A 20,029-nucleotide genomic window follows, 5' to 3' on the forward strand; every position below is an offset into this window, starting at 1 on the left:
ACGGGTCCCTCGGCTAAGGAGAAAGGCATCTGACGTTTTATTGTTCACCACTACCTGTGCCATCGGGAAGCTGTACAGAAAGCACACCCACTGGCTGAAACCTGGTCCAAATCCCAACTTTGTAAGTACAGCGAAGAGATAAGGACATTCGATTGTGTCGAAAGCCATAGTGGATCCAAGGGAGACTATAACTGCATCTTCAGGAATAGTCAGCACCCTTCCCAATACCCCATGAACTCTGCGTAGATTCAAAGCAGTGTTCCTCCTGGGCATAAACCCAGATTAATTTGGGTGCACCAGACCGCTTATTACCTTGATCAGACTGTTTGTGAGCACTTTGGCTAAGATTTTGGGCTCTGCATTAAGCAATGAAATAGGGCGGTAGGAGGCGCGGTCAGTTTTGGAATTCCCCCCCTTGTGAATCGTGCCAATGGTTACGATTCTTTGATCCAGGGGCAGCGACCCCTGTTCCAAACTGTTCTCGAACATAGATTTCAGGTATGGGGCTAATTTGTCTGGGCGGAGCTTGTAAAGTTCGATCAGGATACCTTTTGGGCCAAGAGCCTTGCCAGAGTGAAGAGCTCAAATTGCGGTCGCTATTTCGGTAGCGGCGAGGGCACTATCCATAAATGCCAGGTCGCTATCTGATAGAACTGGGAGGGAGTTATCTCGTAGGAGTTCAGAAGAGTCCGCCTCATGTCGGAGATGTCCTTTAGGTTCTCTTTTTTGGATCCCACTATTAGGGAGAGAGCCTCACCCCGGACCACAGTTTTAAAGGCTTCCCATAATGTTTGTGGTGGGTCAACAGTGTGGTCGTTCTCTAAAAAGTAGTTGTCAATGGATTTAATCAGGCCTTTGCGTATTTTCGGGCTTTTTAGATATTAGGGATTGATTGGGGCAACGCGTCCAACCTGGGAATGGTCAAGAACAATATGAACCCAAAGGGGGGAGTGGTCAGAAATGCCCCTAGCGAGATGCCGTATCTCGTGAATATCTGTAACCTGTGGGGCGGAGAAGACTATATAGCCCAAACGAGAAAGGCTGTTATGGGCTCCTGAGTGGAAAGTGTGTTGGATCTTGTCAGAATGGTGCGCCATCCAGCCATCTACTAATCCCATCACCTCCAAGAAGCTAGAGAAGGAGTGTGCAGTGTGAGGGGGATGCCTGTCTAGTGAGCCCGAAATTATGGAGTTTTGCCGCCGAGCACGAGGTGCCCTTCCGGTAGCGCTAGCAGCACTGTGCTGATGTCAGAAAATGTTGTGGCCTGTAACCCTGGGAGTGCATATATTTACATGAGGGTGATGGTTCGTCCCTCCCATGTGCCCGTAATACCAACATACCTGCCACGGTCATCCACATAGGTGGACGTAGGTGATGGGGGAATGACTTCCTTTGCATGATGCCCACCCCTCTGGAGTTAGACGCGAAACCTGCATGCGCGACCATCGAGTAACCCCATCTGTGCATAGCTTTACAAGTGTTATCAATGAGGTGTGTTTCCTGAAGCAATACAATGTCCGGTGACAGTCTCTTGACATATTGCAATACTATACTCCGCTTTATTTTGTCCCCCAACCCGTTAACATTCCAACTTAAGATTCTAATTTCCTTGTGATGCTGTACACCCATTTACCTGTATTTTTAAAGCAGCAGCGGCCTCTGCTACAGACTAGGACTGCACCATCTAGATATTGTCGAGAATAATAAACAAAAAACCACAAAACAACTAAACAACTAAACAAAATACCCCAACCCAACAACCCCCCACCCTGCTGCCCTGCCCTCTGGGCTCAAAACTGCCCATCAAAAACCTCGCAGAGTGCCTGTCACCCTAAAAAAGTTCAAAGGAAAAAAAAACAGAGGAGGAAAGTAGTGGGCTCTGCGTCCCTGCCGTATGCTACATCACTATCACACCCTTATTAAACATTTAGCATAAGACCATAGATAAGTCAGAAGTCCCCAGTAGATATCGTTAGCCCCCCTCCCTAACCCACCCCTCACCACTTGTCCCCCTGCCCTCAGAAAGGTTGCCATTGTCAAAAAACTCCATCTCAAGCCGGTTCACTGTCTTCTTGGCCCCCGGCTCCTCGCTCATTTGGGTTTTTAGTCCCCGGGTATTCAATCCAGTCTGCCTCAACCCGGAGGCGTGCCGAGAACAGCATTGAGTATTTCAGGCCCCTCTCTCTCAGGTTGTGTTTAACGGACAGGAATGATCTCCTTTATTTCTGCACCCTCTGCTTGAAGTCAGGGAAAAAGGAGATATTTGCATTTTCATAGTGGTGGGGGGGCGCCAGCCCTGGAGTTTTGGAGGATGACATCTCTGTCTCGGTAGTTTAGGACATGAGCCAGCATGGGCCGTGGGGGAGCGCCCGGTTTGGGTCGGCCTTTGGGTTGCAGGTGTTTGAGAATAAGGCCTTCAACAATCAAGGCCACAATCGCCGCATTTAGCGTTGTCTGGGGCCACCCTCTGTGCAGGTCCCCCGTTGTAAATGGAGCGCAGCAGTGTTGTATGTTTTCGGCGCCACCGCCATGCAGTAGTAGAATATATGGGGGCTGGAGACCGGGAGATCTATTGCTGTGGGTCCCGGCTTCAGGCTTCCTTGCGGGCCACAATGAACAAGGGCAAGCGGAGTCAACTAGGACAAAGCAGGCCGAGGGAGGGTCATCACCATCACCCTCAGGGGCACGCTGCTGCTACCAGCTGTGTCACGGCCGGCGCGCCCTGTTTCGCAACCGCTGTGCCCTCGACCTGTATCAGGACATCGGTTATGGGGCTGCGACCCCCCTGTTGCCTGCGTAGCAAGGGCCCCCGTAGGAGTCTCCATCAAGTCCGGCTCGTGGCGGCGCTATTCTTTGCGGCGTCCCTGCGGGGTAACAAATGGACAGGCCACATGTGCCTCGGCCTCAGGCCCCACAGCTTAATGCATGCGGCAACGATGGAGAATGCGGGGTGAGAGGCTTTACTATGCGAGCTGCGCCGCCGCCATCTTGCGCCGTTTACTCTCACCAGCATTCTGTTGTGTCTGCGCTGTGTCTTCCGCCACTACTGATCTTCGGGGCTCCCTCAGATATTGCAGGTGGGGACAAATCTGCGGCAGCGCCTCAAACCGCGACACTACCGACTGGTGACAGTGGGTTGGCTGGAGCCTTATTCTGGGGGCTCAGCTACTGTGGGCCCTGGCCTCAGGATGCCGTGTGGGCTGCAGCCATGTAAGGGTGTTCGCTCCCTCGTTCCACACGAACCGCACACCGGAGCAAGCAGGATGGGCTCCGCTATTGATTCGGAATCCGGGGCTGCAGTCAGGTGCTTCGGATAATAATTCAGGATGATTGAGGGCTACATGGGCGACGGAGCTCACGGACTACGCGGCCATCTGCAGTCCGTGCTTGGCCACGCCCCGCGCTTTCACATTTATGAAGGTCGGGCCCCTTTATTTACACAAGCGGTGTCTAAAGAAAGGTACGTACCTGACATAAAAGTGAAAGTGCGGCATGGGCGCTTTTACCAACCCGCGGTTTCACTTTAATGTTGGACACACCCCTTTCTTTAGATACGGCTTGTATAAAGAAAGGGGCACGGCTTCCATGAATGTGAAAGCACTGCATAGGCGCTAGTAAAACAAATATTCGCAAGGCAATAGGTCTCACATTTGCGAGAGTTTAAGGTATTGCATTGCCAATAGCTTAAACTCTTGTTAATGCGAGACCTATTGCATTGCAAATGCTTGTTTTATATTGTTAGCCGTTCCAAATTAAGGGGGCATCTACAATAAGCCATTTCTAAGTCAACATTGGAGCCATCATTTGAGTGAATGAGGATAACTGGCAATTTTCCATTTAAATTCTTTCCAATTGAGCAAACTGAGGGGGCAGATTTACTAAGGTTTCGGGCAACAAAGCCCAGCTAGGGAAGTTGCTGCGCTAAGTCGCATGAAAGGGATAGACAAGAAACGCGTCATATTTACAAAGATTTGGTACAGTTCAGCACTCTGCTTGCACACTTTGGGCTGCTTAGCACTAACGCAGGCACCGCTGTGCCTCACCAGAAGTGTACTTGCATTATGGTAAGGATAGTTTCCTTTGAGGCTTATTCCTCTTTGTATGTATGCCACAGAATCCAGCACATAGACAAAGAGGTAGTAATGAGCAGGGCTCGAGTCGGGGTACCACGAGGGTGGACGGCGTCCCCCCACTTATTTTACCGGGTGGACGCCTTCCCCCTGCCAAGCTGTTTTTCCCAGAGGTAGCGCGTGCCACATCCGCCGTTGTCAGCCCGGAGCTCACGGCGAGCTGTGACATCAGCCTCCAGAGGCCAACCGGATCTAAATTTGCCTGAATTGGGCTTGACTGTATTAAAGCTAAATTACATGACACGGGCTTTAGGTGACTGGTTTATCTGCTGCAGCGCGCCTTCAGCAGTCAGACTTCCTTTACAGCTTGTTACTTAACCACATGCGCGCTACGTGACGAGCTCAGCTCGTCATCCGCGTAGTGCAGGTTACGCCCATGACGAGCTGAGATCGTCATGAGCGTAGAAGGGGTTAAAGACCACGGGGTCAAACTGTGTCAGCTGATATGTCACAGTCTGAGCCGTATCAAAATAAGTGCTGGGATAATGGACACGAAAGCACCGACCATGCTGAAAGTTCACGCAGCAGGACGAGGGGTAGTTGTTTTGCCTGTATATTAAAGGAAAGAATTCGGATAATGAACCTATAGCGGCGGCCATATGGTTTAGTGGAATGAGATATTGCGTTTTCCCATAGGTGATGTCTACCGTACTGGCTGAGCTACAAGGCATGGCCACGGATACAGACTTAATGTAGCTTTTGAACAAACGCAAGGACCCATGCAAGCCACCTTTCATGACGTCACTTCCTTTCGTGACTTCACTTCCAGTGACAGCATCCCCCCCACTTCTTTTTTTAGGACTTGTGCCCTGGTAATGAGGAGTGAAAAATATATTTCTCCTCTATATTCTAGCCTTGGGTAGACACACCATTTTGGCACAAACCTATGTTTATAAGTGTGTGTAAATATGGCTTTGCATTAAACTACATGGGTGGATGCACGGGAACACCCATGCTTCACCCATGTATTGCCTCCCTGACACAAGGTAACGCTATGTACTTTCTTACTTTTGTGTTCATAAAACCACAAAAACTTTGATTGTAAGTACCAACATGGATTTTGCTTCGGGTCTGCGCCACAAAAGTTGCACAACCTGGACACAAAATCTTACTAATTCCAACACCAAGTTTTTGCCAAGTATTTGTGGACACTCCCATGCTTCATTCTGAAAGATTGCACAGTTATTTTGTGCTGAATGTATTGTTGGCCTTCAAATTGCACCATTGCATCAATGGAAGATTCTTACAGTGAAAAAGATCAGAGGAAAACACTCAATATGCAGCCTAAATTCTGGGCATAAGCGCCAAGAAACCGACTTGGTGTATGCGCGCTATATAAATATTAGTAACATAACATATGGCAGGATTCTGATTGATGATATCTCTGTCACTGGTAAGTATTTAGGCACATTTTTGCCTTCCCTCAACCCTTTTGGTATTCTGTGGTTGGGGGATGTATGGCTCAGGCCCTAGAACTATTAACTTGTGCATAGGTCTTGCTTGAGAATGCTGTAGCTGGCTCGCTGAGGTTTTACATTCAATCATTCAAACAGTGGGAAGGTGACCATCGTCGTCAGCCATTTGTTATTGCATGCAGGCGCGGCCGGTACAGGTTAGAGTGGTGGGGCTGGGGCGGGGTGGGGGGGTAGTCGACAGATGACTGGATAGGGAAAATAAAATAAAGAAATAACTAAAACTACTTACCTTGCGCTCACTGCATCGCCGAAGGTAAGTGGATTTATTTATTTATTTATTTTATTTTACCTGTTCTGTCGTCTGTCGACTCACCCCCCTCCCCTCACTGCCCCACCACTCTTAACCGTTTCGGGAGCGCCTGGTTGCAAGTATTATGACTTGCATTTATTATGATATGGCATATAAACATATTAGGTATACATTAGCTGCAAGAGTCCACATAGGGAGATCAGCTGTTTCTTCTCTATTCATCTATTCAGTGGATTATTTGTAGGAAGATAATGCTAAAGGTGTACAAATTAGATAGCTAACAATGGATATAGTGGGCACACCTTGCAGTGGTGTTTGTATTTGAATAATATTGAGTACATCTTGGAGCCATGTTGGCTTTTAATACCAACTACAATGGCTAGCTTTGAAGCAGAGACTCTCTTGCCTGCTTATAACAGCCCACACCCCTTTACATTTTAGCTGCAAATCTCACAGTGGTTTAATATTAACTAACCAAAGTAAGACCAAACACACCTAGGCCTACAAAAATGAAGGCCTTATTTGGAGTTTGACGGACAGCGTATTCCGACAAAGCGTGGTGGATGTCCAGTTTCCTGTATTAAGAGTACTTTTGCTATAATGCACTTGCAGTACGGCGGAAGGGGAAAGCATCCATGTTTTTGACACAGTACCTTGTCTGCCAAACTCTAAATAGGGCGCAGCGTCTTTATTAGATAAGTAAACAATAGCTGGTTGCATGCAAGTAATCATCTTGTAAAACACTTCTCAAAATAACTCACTGTTTCAGGCTATCAGTTCAGATTTGATAGTAGAGGATTCAATTCAACGGTGAAAGAGAGAGAGTACAGTTATATGGCACACTCAATACAGCATCTATAGCAGTCCCTGCTGGTGTGGTAGTGTCACAGGAAGCATCAACAGTGCTTAATTTAAGTTGGTGGTTGTAGGTGGAGCCCTCCTGCACCCTATTTTGGGGACAAGCACTTATTTTTCCATCATTAGACTTTGACCCAGAACAAGAGAGAGAAAGGCAGTGAAGGGGGACAAGAAACAGGGAGAGCATGACGAAGAAACAGTGAGATGGTGGAAAGCAGGAATGAAAAAGAACCTGCAAGAGTGAAATAAGGGGGTAAGAAGTGTCTGACGGCGGATGAAAGAGCATGAGGAGGAATCAAACTGACACTGTCTTGGTATTGGGCAACTCCAATATGCTTCAGTGCCAGCTGTGGGCTTCTGGGAAAAAGTTTGGGCACCAGCAATTATTATTTTACAAATTAAGCACTGATTGCTTCTTCCCCTCCAACGTATCTGAAATCCGGGCACAAGACATAATTGCCTTCTACTCAATGAAAATATAGCACCATACCTGGAACACTAGTGGAAGTTCTCTGCCCCATATAACTGGATCCTATTGCTTGGAAAGCTTGGAAAGAGGTGTATCTTGCAGTCGCGGCCGGCGCAGATAAGAGAGGTGAGACAGTGGGTGGGGCGAGGGGGGGGGGGAGTCAACAGGTGACGAGATAGGTAAAATAAAATAAATAAAACCACTTTACGGCGACGCGTAAGGTAAGTGGTTATTTTTATTTTTATTTTACCTATCCCGTCGTCTATCGACTACCCACCCCCGCCCCATCGCTCTAATTTGTGCCGGATACCCCTGGTATCTTAGGCTGTGAGTGCCCTCTCCGACCCTTCACCAGTATGCAGCTGGGCCTGCTCGCCCATATCTGACAACAACAAACAGCAATTGCATGAGGTGAGAGATTAATACTCCTGTGGGTGGAGCCAAACCCCCGTCTATGTATATTTTACAGCATTGGTAACAATGTGTCTTGCAGAAAGTAGTGCTATAAAGCTGTACATAAAAATATGGAATGTTGGTGCTGCAACTAGATGTCCCTCTACATGCAGGCCACAGTCTTAACAGACAATGGATGCATGGCTAATATATAATCTAGCAACTGATATCGCAAAGATTTAGGGTTGGATTTACTCAAATTTGGCATAACGCGACGCAGCAAGACAACTTGCTGTACTGCGTTAAAGGGAGAGGGCAGGAATGTACCATACCTACTAAGATATGGCGCATTCCTGCTTTCCCTCTGTGGTGGTGTACTAGTGGCTGCCAAGCGCCAATGTATGCAAAACAAGCATTTGCAATGCAATAGGTCTCGCATTATTAAAGTTTGAGCTAGTGGCATTGCTAAATAATGCAACACCAATAGCTGAAACTTTAATAATGCGAGACCTATTGCATTGCAAATGCTTTATGGCCCGTGTAAGCCATGCAAATTCTCCTGTTATGGTCTACAATTCATGGTAGAATAGGGTCATATATGATTTTTGCGCTTTTTAAAGGTGTTGTGCTCTCAAACATTAGTTTTCTTGTTATTTTTACATTCTTCTTGGGTGCAAAGGCGTATTTTCTGCCACACTGTGATAGTCGCTTAAGACGTGTGTGCTACGGAGAGTGCATGTGAAATGATGTCTCCACAGTGTTTTCTTGGGCCAGTGCCGATCATACATTCACAGATGAAAAGATCACATCGGTAATTTTGTTTATGATAAGCATTGAGTAAGACAGACACGTTGTCAGTTCTTTCCCCTGAGGCAAGGTGGTACCATCTCTTCATCTACATCTTAGGCAATCTCCCTTACTGCCTCGATTCAGGAAGGACCTCAAGACCTGGCTCTTGGACTGAACTGTAGAATCCACCCCCTAGCGCCTTGAGATGTGTGATTAGCCGTAGTCTATAAAAGCCCTGATTGATACCATACTCTGTAGTTCCCTCATGGCTTTTCCCACGGTATCGTTGAGATGGGCTTCTTTCTTTCCTGGTCCCTGCTTCGGCCGTGACCTGCATCTTCTTAATTTCCGTACCAGGAGGTGCAGGTGTTAGCCATGACCTTGCCCAGGGAAACAGGCAAGTTGGAATCAGGCATCTGATGCAATGTACACCGGGCTTGAACCCCACCGCATGCAAGGGGAGATGTAGGCATTCCTGGGCCTTCTCGGGGCTCTTAGGTTTCAGGCATCGTCAAAAGGTGGAAGAGGCCTATTCGCCCCCACCCACAGAGTGGATTTCCATTGTTCATCCGCTCCTCCTACTTAACAGAGCGACATGTATGTGATTCATCTGCAAATATTTGGGAAACTGAGCTTCCCTAATTGCAGGGTGTGGACCTGCTTGGAATGACTGTGAAGTAGTTAATCTGCCTGGTTTGCGTTACATTCATGTGCGTGAGTGTCTCAGGGCAGTGTAACAGAGCTGCACTTCAAGTGCTAAATATGCTTTCTTTCATCAGGGCAAGTGATTAACTCTTCCCATTTATGTCCTGACGAATATGGGGCGGGGCTCTGAAATTGTGCTCAATACACTGCCCGCCTCCCCCTCCCACATATATAGTAATGGCGCACACGGAATAACGCACGGAGGGTCCTTCATTTGTTGATTGTGGCAGGGGAGGGCAGTGTTTCTAACGTGCTGGTTTGATTTATTATACGATGTCTCAACGCAATTTATTGAGGCACGTTAATTCTCACATGCATTCATTTGTTTATGATATTTCGATGACAATAAATGTAGCACAATAAATGTTATTGAGCTGTTCCGTAAACTGAAATTGATGTAGTGTTTTGTGACTATTAATTGAATGATGCGGCCCTTATAATGCTGCATCTACGCTTGAATGTGCCATATGTCGTTTCACTGTTCGACACGTGGAGGTGTTCGCGACCGGTCCCGTCCCTCACAGAGCTGTGGTATAAATGAGATATTACACGCTCTGCTGCTGCGCATGTTAAATAATGTCCTTTCGGGAAAGAAGTGCCTGGGGGGATTTTTGAGTTAGCAATTAAATGAAACCAATCATCTACGTTGTTCGAGATAATGTGACTTGAGGGCTATACACACACAGATGGTAGGATATAACTCATTCTGCACAGTTCACTTCAGTCGCCGCTCACCAGGGCAGAGCAGGACAGAGCCGAACGGGCGAAGTTCGGCTGCTCCTAGATAAGCAAGCTCTTAGAAAAACATAAACAAGCCCGCAAGTGGTGCGTGCGCGCCACTGCGAGCCATAGCCTAATGATGTCTATTACGCGCTTGATGCGCGTAATAGACACCAATAGGGCGTGGGCGGAGCAACGCGCCCGCCTTCGGCCTATTGCGTGCTGGTTTAAAAAAAAAACACGCACACAAAGGTCAATAACGTGCTCTAGAAGGAAAGGCACACGCTTGTGCGTGTGCCATTCCTAGGGCAGCCTCACATCCCCGTTTTTCACTCACTAAATGTCTTCCGATGCGCGAGCACTAAAAAACAATTGATAGACAGAATGCAGAACAATGTCATACATTCACTCCAGTACTTGGATCTGGGCCTACATCCATCGTTTTTTTGCTCACCATGCCATTCCAGTTTGGAGCCAGCCATATGCAAATCAGTCTAGACCCTGTGCCCAATGCGAACAGTCCAGCCCGAACTGCCAGACCAGGTCCTCCCTGGACTGGAAACAAGCATCCTAGGACCGGTTTCAGGCTTTCAGCCCTCATCAGCCAGGATAGCTTGACTCCAGGGGCATGGAGAGCACGGGACCCACGTTTAAGCATATCCGTCCCACTCAGGGTGACAAATGCAAAAAGAACAATTGATGGACAGAAAGCAGAAAAATTTCATACATTCACCCCAGTACAGAGATCTGGGCCTAAATCCATTGTTTTTTTGCTTACCATGCCATTCCAGTTTGGACCCAGCAATATGCAAATCAGTCTTGACCCTGTGCCCAATGGGTACAGTTCAGCCCGAACTGCCTCTTGCATAATTACAGCCAGGATTGTTTTGTGCTAGAAGGGATGGACACCTTCCTGCACAAAAAAATCCTCCGAGGCAAAATGCTGCACACGCATAAAGAGAAAAAACAAGGAGAACTAAACATATTTTTCCTCGTTGTGCCTCCCCTGGGAAGGCATACTATTTTGATGCACCCAGGTTTACTACTATTAGTAAATCTGAGAATGCGCCAAAAACCGTGGGTGGGTGCGTGGAAACACCCATTGAACGCCTTCGCAGGGCAAAATAACACAAGGCAGCGACTTGCTCTGCCTTGCGTTACTCCAGATTTACTGTGTCAAGCAGATCCATGCCAGATGGCTCTGCGTGACATAGTAAATCTCACTCAAGGGCCTGCGTTGCCCACCGCGTCCCCGTGCATGATTCACGAGCAACGCAAAACCTTAATACATCTGGCCCTCAGCGACCTGCATTAGAAGACCTGCTATCAGTTGGTGGCAAAATCGTATCTGTTCAGGGACCCTAAAATTGGAATGGGCTCCAAGAGCACTGTGAAGTAGAGAATGTACTGTTATGCATTAGGAAACAGATGAGCCTGTTTCAAATAACTGGATTCCATCAACAGTTTCTACGCAATATGGACGCAAGCCCCTCGAACCATCATGGTTTTTGCCCTATGCAAGGAGATGAAATTAATTTGGTGACGGCTTTAAATCAGTGGAGGGTTATGTATTTTATTGCAAAGATTATCCTTGGCATCATAAAGTTAAAAGGCTAGAGTGAAGCAGCGTGCAAACAGGCAGCAGCATTACAAACCGATACATAGGCCCAGCGGCGGCTACTCTGCTAAGGCGGAGAAGCGCCGCCCCACTTCTCTTTTGACCAGTGGAAAAAGGAAAATGATAATAACACTATGTTATTATCATTTTATCTTTCAATTGTCAGGCAGGTTTAGAGGAGGGGCTGGGCTGTCATCTCAGCCAGCAGGGGAGGGGTGGTTGGGGCACTTAAGGGCGCAGGATGGTTTGGCTGGCCATCTTAGGCTGGCCAAACAGCCATGCGCACTTTGCATGTTCTCCACCGGCTGCATTGTACAGCCTGGGCAGAGAACATGCACAGGCTCACAGTCCCCATTTGAGAGGTGAACTACGGCTCTCAGACCAACCACGATGCTGCTGTCATGGTGACAGCAGCGTTGTGATTGGGTTAGGGAAGCCTGTGTGTGCTTGCTGCTTCTGGCCAGAACAGAAGAGGATGGAGGCGAGGCATCGAGCGGTAGCGAGGTAAGTAGCTTTTAATTTATTTTTATTTTCCACCCTCTGCACCACCCATATACTTGGTGGTAGCTTCTACTGCATAGGCCTAAGACCCAGGACTATGCGGGGGATCAGGAGTCTAGCTCTGCTGGTTCAGTTATTTGCAGTGATCCTTTCTGGGGACTATATTGTGCTGTCAAGCTCAAGGAAGAGCCCCAAATCAATACTTAGCATAACTTTCCACTACAGTTAACAAAGATCAAGACTAACTGCACCCATTTCCTTTCCTTTGGCAGCCACAACAACAGCATTCGCAGGGCAGTGCTTCTTGGACCAGAATGGAAAAGAGGTGCTGAAGACCATGTGGCTGCTCAGAGACCATGCTGAAAAGTATAATGATGACTGGAAAGCCTCAAGGTGAGTGGAGTCAGTCTTTCATTAGAAATCTCAGAGTTTAGGGCACTATGTGAGTGACAGATACACATTCGGTTTACAACAGCCGGCGAGCCTGCAGGTGAGATCAGCAGATGAATTGGAATAGTGCAATTTATAAAAACATAAAATGTTGTCAAGAAACATAGAATATACTGCTAGAGTGGGGAGACACTTCTGGGAGGAGGTCACAGTCAGATTGTAGCTCACACTTTTGCAATCATCAAAGGAATAACCCAAAAATATCAGACATGGTACATGAACATTCACGGTACATCTATGATGGTCATCAGGCTCCAGAAAACACTCTGGGATTCTCACGTGGTGCAATGATAACACAATATGCAAATGTGTATTTACAGAAAGCTATCCAGGTACAGAAGGAAATGAGACACATAACTTGCCCATGGGTTTCAGTTCTTCTGGAAGGCAGGGAAACATAGCATTCAAAGATATAAAGAGTATATCAGTTATCTAGACAGGTCTGGTACCAAATGTTTACCAGATAGCCCAAGCACCAGACGGCAAGTGGATTCAAGAAAATATGTACCAAGTAAGAACATTCACATGATCACAGAGCTATGAGTTATGGTTTATAACCAGCAACCCAACCTTCAGGATAGTTAACAACAGTGACATTCACATGGGCAACAGAGTTTTCTGGAAGTTTCATATGAGATACTATAAAGCCACAGGTAGTCATGATGTGCAAAACACATTCACAGAGCAGAGAAAAGAGCCTTACTAGTAGGGAAAGAAAGCACAACTATACAGGGAGGATACCAACAAAGGTCCAGACTACCAAGGCCAGTAACAAACATGCAACTTCGAGAACTCAGCCAAACTTCCTCATCTTCATAAAAATGATAAAACCCAAACTCATAAAGGAATGTGAGTTAAATTGTCCCTGCCGGACTCACATCAAAGATTTTCTGACCGAGAAGGACCTATTACATGCTACACAACCCCCAAATTTACCGTCATCCCCAACCGTTCAGCATTTCCCCTTCATCTTGTTTCCTACACTCAAACAGCCAAATTGACTATACTATTTAACATTAATGTTTGTATGATACAACCATGCATGCCTAAACCACACATGCCTAAAAAACGCGGTCTGAACTACGACCATGGCTTTACCATGTATGCCTCCAACGACTTTCGTTGTAAAGGCGTGATTGCTAAAGGGCTATGTGTAGTAAACTGCACCTTCCAATGCACCCTTACACCGATATCCCAGCCCTGCATTCCACCTTGCCCCAGCCCTTTAAATTACCTTCACAACTCACCCCTGCCCTAAGACCTCAAACCGACCCTGCCCAGCCCTTAAAACTACCCCCCCCCCCACCCTGAGCCAGCACATCGACCCGCCCTGCCCTTAAAATTACCCTGAGCCCTTAAACCCGGCCCCTGCCAAAAAACGACCCCTTCCCCCGCCCTGGACCCTCAAACCGACCCCGTTCTTAAAACTACCCTACCTCCCACCCTGACCCCCACCCCTGTAACCTGCCCCTTCGTCCCAACCCTGATCCCTAAAGCCCCCATCCCCAGTCCTTAAAACTACCCCTTCCCCTCGCCCTGAAGCCTAAAACCCTGCCCCCTGACAAAACTACCCTGACCCCAGTCCCCCCAGCCCTGAGTCCTAAAACCAACCCCCACCACTAAAACCTGCCCCCAGCCCCACTTACCTGGACGTGACAGAATTTGCTGTTCCTCTCTATGCCCAACCGTACATCTAGACCGCTGTCTGCCTTAACCGACACATATGCGTGTTTGAGGAAGATGCGTGGTTTAGGCATCCACTTGTTGGGATTGATCCGCTGCTGGGATACGGTGTGCGTGGCTCAGCCCGCGTTGTAAAGGCGTTTCCCAACATCAAAATCATTGCTGCCACTTATTATCCAGTGGTCCACCACTAGGCTGTCTCCAGCCTCCTTTCCTTATATTTATAATCTTGTTTGTATGTACTGTGAAGTGTCTGCAAGGCATTATATTTGGTACTGGACTAAAGTCCACATTTGGGACTAAGTAAATCTCCCATACCTTTAGTATCAAGGAAGAGGATCTGTCCTAGGCAGGGGCCAGGATACATATGAAAACTGCTTCCCACAAAAAAACTAAGCTTGGCCAGTAGATAGATAATACAAAAGCAGAGGGTGAAACAGCAAACGTCGTAGGAGCAGTTCACCAGAAATACAAGCCCTAAACTTGAGAACAAGCTGAACTGGTTTCTGGGATCACAACCTTCCAAGTAGGTCTTGGGATAAGGAGCAGGACTGGGAACAGCGTGCATGCTATGCAACTAACCTTTAAATGAGACACACTACACCTACCTTTAAAAATTCAGGATAAATTGTACGCTTTCCCAACTATTGGCGATCGACCCTCCCAAACTCTTATCGCCTATTAAAGCTTGGCACTAAATGCTCCTAAACTTCTAGGAGCGGTAGTCAACTCACGAATGACAACTTACTATCTGCAGTGGTGTAAGCATGAAAGCCTCTCCCATTCTGGCTGCTAGCACAACCCCTAAGTAGGGTGCTGTTTTTTTAACTAATGACTATGGACCCCTAAGTAGTGACTCTCTAGTGTTCATACATATGGCTACATATTTCACTATATTGATGCAAAATTATCTAGAATTTTGCCAATATCAGATAATGAGTGTGCAACCCTTGCCCTGCTTACCAGGAGTATCAGGCTGCCTAATGATGGGCCCGCTGCTCCCAACAAAAGACGTAGGGGCTTATTTACAAGCCCCTCGCATCGCTGAAGGGGCCACTTTTAAAATGGGAAAAAGTGAAGCACCGGCGGCCCAAGGGGCTTGTAAATTAGCCCTTTAGGGCCTAATTTATGGGGTTTTGGCGCAGGGCAGCGCCGCAAGGAATCTTGCTCCGCTGCCCTGCGTCGAAGGAAAAGGGCATGAATGCGCCGTATCTTATAGATACGGCTCATCCCTGCCCTTTTCTCCTGTGCTAGCATTCAATGGGCTGCCATGCGCCAACGCAGGCACCCTTGCACCTTGGTTTCGGGGCTGAATGTTTTTGTACAGGAAGGGACACCTTCCTGACCAAATTTTTCCATTCAGGAGATTTCCTCTCAGAATGCAGCACACATAGAAAAAGGAAAAAACAAATAGTAATGAAAACATTTCTCCTTGTTGCGCCTCCCTAATGCCACCCCTGGGGTGGTGTTAGATTCTGACGCGTTCCCAGGTTTATGATTTTTTGTAAATCTGGGAATGCTTCAGATTCCATGGGTGTTGCATGGGTACACCCACAGCAACACCCATGGAACGCCCCTTTCACGCAGTGTTCTGCGTGAAAGAGACACATATTTGCAAGGCCATGAAAAGCCACGTAAAGTAGCTTTGCGTGTCCTTGTAAGTCTGCTAGGGCACATTGCACCACCGGAACATCAAAAACGTGACATTCTGGCAGCGCACAAGTGCCAGAAGGGCCTCATAAATTAGGCCCTTAGCTTTTTGTGCATGAACTAGCATTTCTTTAGGGAAACACCTCTCAAATGGGCCACACATCTGGGACTAAGGCATGGGCAGAGGTGGTGTTCCCAATATGTGGCACCACTGGAATTTACAATTTCCTGGAATCTTACCTTTCATATTGGATCTGGTGAGACAAATGCTGGGAATGGCCTCTCCTGTCCACCATTCTTGTCTCTTGGCAGAAAACAAATATTTCAGCTTTAGTCGAGGTTTAATGCTGGAGCAGAGCTTTGCATCCGTTTTTTCCTATTTATTGAAGAACCTGGCACCAGCTTTGATTATTGTATCTCTGGAGGTGAACACATGGTTTTGAGAGCAGCAACATGAAAAAGGAGTATTTTCGGTTTAGTTTAGATATTTATATAATATACGAGGGCAAGTGCAACGTGGATTGGGGTGGAAAGAAGCACATGGACAACAGAGGGCAACCAAATCATTGTTTCCACAAGCAGAGAGTTGTCTTTGGCATGTGGAGGACATTTGGGAGGGCGACTTCTCCAGCAGCATTTCCTCCAGCACTGTCTGTGCAAGAAACATCCTTTACAACGCAACTTTTACAACGCACTGCCATTATGACGCAACTATTACAACACAAGTCCTTACAACGACTTGCGCTGGAGGGCGCTCTAGGATAGGGAATAGTTTAATTACTATCCAACACCTTCCCTCCTATCCACGGGGACTGGAGTTGGAATAGTAAATTAAACTATTCACTATCCAGCGCCCCCCAACGCAAGTCGTTGTAACGACTTGCGTTGTAAAAGTTGCGTCGTAATGGCATGCATTGTAAAAGCATGCGTTGTAATGTCATACATCCGTCTGTGCAAAAGACTCATGATAAACACTTTTACGGTGGATATGCTATAATGTCTGCACATCTATTGGTCAATTTACTACTTTTCAATACCCACAATTGTAGGAATTCACTTGTTTAGTACTGCTCTCATGGCGCTGAATACCTGCCCACCTTAGATATAAATCTACTAAGCTGCAACACAAATGCAGTCTAGTATAGTATAGATTCACAATGCACCGAAACACACAGAACACTGTTACTTTTATCCCAAAAAAGTCTCATTCATCAACAGTAGTTTCTTTACGGTCGTTAATAGAAGTCCAAGCAGATGATGGTGAAAAACTCCGGGAAGACGAAACATGTGTCGGCTCCTGCCTCTTTATCTACTGTTGAAATAAAAATAAAGACTTTATGTACCGTCATCTGCTTGGACTTCTTTCAAAGACCTGAAAGGAACTACTATTGATGAATGGGAATTTTTGGGGATAAGAGTAAGTGTTGTGAGTGCTTCGGTGCATTGTGAATCAAAAGTCTCATGATGGAGGAGCTTGCGGTCGCTCCGGTATCATAAAAACTGCATCCCCACTGATGGCTGAAGAGGGAGAGAAAATTGAGAGGTGGAGGTACAAATTGACCTCCAAGTTGCGAAAGATGTCCTTTTACTGCTTGCCTCTAAATGAGACCCCAAAGTTCGGAGTAAGGGATTCAGCTGATGTGTGACTGCATTAAAACTAAAACTAAATATGTTGTTAGTCAAGATTTGAGAAACTCGTCCACTTTCTGACACCTTTTACATCCACACTATCTATGAGCCCAAGTGATGAGAAGAAAAAAGGTGTTGAGAATGTTATGTTATATGTTAGATGTATTTCTATACCGCACGACTCACCCTGGGGCATCTCGACGCTGCCTAGAAATAGTAACCTGAGGATTAGAAGGACCAGAGCGAATCAGAGGAGACAACTTAGAACAAAAAGGCTTACAACTGTTTCCTAAAGATACAGTAGCTAGAAATTTTGCGCAGGGCCACCGGGAGCTTATTCCAATATCTTAGAGCAAGATATGACCCCTGTACGAGTCAGGCGAATTCGGGGAACCTTGAGAAGGCCTAGTGTTGAAGAGAGAAAAAGAAAGAACACTGAAAAGACTGATCCACTGCAAATGGACCGCAATGAGAATGCAGTTTGCAGCATGAGTACGTATTTAGGTAAATGTATATGTACTCTAGTTAAGGATAAAGCAGCAGGGCGCGTTGTGAACTCACTGTGGATGCATTTGTGTGCAGTTTGGGAATAGTGGAAGGTGTTAGAAACACAGTGGGTACAAGGTGATGAAGCTCATGTAGAGTACCAGGGAGTTCTTTGTAAGTGTAGTGGGGTTCATCTAAATATATGGGCAAGTATAGATTTACTATTCTTTTTTTTAAATATTTCTTTTTATTGAAAAATATAAAAACAGCAAGGTAAAGAATATATTACACAAAGTGTCAATTCAAATGGGGAAGGAAAAGTCAAAGTCAATACAAGGATAGATTTACTATTCTTAACTCCACATCTGCTCACCTTGATGAATTAGCGATACATGGACTAGATATTCTTGTATGTGGATATTTCGAGTGGGATACTATGATACTGCGATCCCACCCTTCTTGGGTGTTGCATGCAATTTCACCATGCATTGTCTAAAAGTGCAGTGACTGTGAGTTTCTTCAACAATTCTTCTTGTTTTATTCTTTATTCAGAGTTGGGTCCAATGTCTTCACCAGAGCAGCGAAACAATGAGTCTCCCGGAGCAACAGTATGAAAATGCACAGCTAATGGGATGGCCTTGTAACCCCTCACCCAGAGGATGCACAGCCGCTTCTTCCACCACCAAAGAGCAGAAGACCACTATTTAAATGTTCTTTGATAAGTTGGTTTTAATATTTCACTTATGTTTCTCCTCATTTGTAGGAGTTCCCTACTTCTTGGTGACTGAGCTGTCACCTCTAAGATCACACCCTCCTCTTGGATGATGGCCTCTACCAAAATGTGAATCCCTGAAAGGTTGTTTATTTGTGCCGGTGTGACCTAACCAGATATCTGACTACCAACAAAGTGTCCCACTGTGCAACTACCTCTCTTATGTACCCTATGGAATACCCCTCTCATTGCCCATACGGCAGCCATCTTATATATACTCGACTCACTGTGTGATCTAGAAAACACTTTTCTGTACCAGCTGAATTTATTCTCTGCACTGTATAGTGCTCCATTCTCCTGTAGCTAGGTTTTCATTATATAAGTTCTGTAAATTAATTATTCATTACTATGGACATGTTACTTCGCCAGCTGTCACTCTAGTTTTCATGAGGCCCTACATAGTCTGAAGGTGACCGCTTTTGTATTATTGCCTGTGTTGAACAACCTGGGGCAGATGAATCAATATTTCATGCAGCGCAGCTAGTCAACTTGTGCGCTGACTGCATGAAAGGGCAGGAATGCGCAGTGTTTAACATCATACGGTGCATTCCTGTCCTTTCCTTGCGCAGGCACACAATATGCTGCCTAGCGCCAATACTGTTGCGGGGGTGCTTGTGTTGCAGACAGGATTGTTTTTGTGCAGGAAGGGGCATGTCACAATCTCGACACTCAAAACTATTTGGAAATGAAAATATCACAGCAAGAATATGAACCCCAAAAAATATGAAAGGTTAAGTATATGTTTGTAAGTACCTATCTACTATTCTTAACTACAGAGCAGTATAAATTGAATATAGATTTATATAGTCTCAAGATACATATATATATATTGAGTTAAGTATAGTAGTGCTATACGTATCTACATCATATACTTACAGTCACAATATTTTATTGTCAATATTTTGGCAGCAACATTTTTGAAGCACATCCTTTATGACTCAATATTCTGGTAGTATGCACTGCTAAAGGATATGGAATTTGTCTTATTCCAATTCATTCTCTATGTTTATATGAATTTTGTAAACCGGCAATAAAAAGAAATTTGAAGAATTATGCAATATTTGTGTGTTCTTCTTAACAGAGAAATGTATTTTACTGTAAATAAATGAGACTGAAGCAAAGAAGTGATGATTTCCATTTTTAGTACATTTAGGAGATCATCCGTGTCACTAGTACAGTCATCTGAGAACAAGCAACCATTTGTGCTCAGGAGTGGGTTTATTTTAAACTTGAAGGAGCTGATCACTAATAGGATAGCTTGAAACCCTTTATTATACAAGTTGAACCATCATGGTGTAACTGGCACCAGTTCTATATGTGCTGCATTGGAACTCGGCGTAGCAAGGAGAGGATCCTGACGGGATGCACTAATTTTATGCTCAGAATCAATAGAAACTGTTAATATTTTAATGTTTAAACAAAAAAATGGTTCTGTCGGGTAGAACAAGAGT

At 45.9% G+C, this 20,029-nt stretch overlaps 1 protein-coding gene across 1 annotated transcript in view; it reads left to right on the forward strand.

Moving 5' to 3' along the window:
• Positions 1 to 19,631, forward strand: part of LOC144782010 (avidin-like) — a 92,081-nt gene extending 72,450 nt beyond the window's left edge. The window contains exons 3-4 of the mRNA XM_078661118.1: positions 12,181 to 12,301; positions 18,359 to 19,631. Coding sequence (XP_078517244.1) covers positions 12,181 to 12,301; positions 18,359 to 18,398 — 161 coding nt within the window. The 3' untranslated portion in view covers positions 18,399 to 19,631. The remainder of the gene's footprint in view (positions 1 to 12,180; positions 12,302 to 18,358) is intronic.
• The last annotated feature ends 398 nt before the right edge of the window (positions 19,632 to 20,029 follow it).

Source organism: Lissotriton helveticus, chromosome 9 (genome assembly GCF_964261635.1).
Source record: "Lissotriton helveticus chromosome 9, aLisHel1.1, whole genome shotgun sequence".
Lineage (NCBI taxonomy): Eukaryota > Metazoa > Chordata > Amphibia > Caudata > Salamandridae > Lissotriton > Lissotriton helveticus.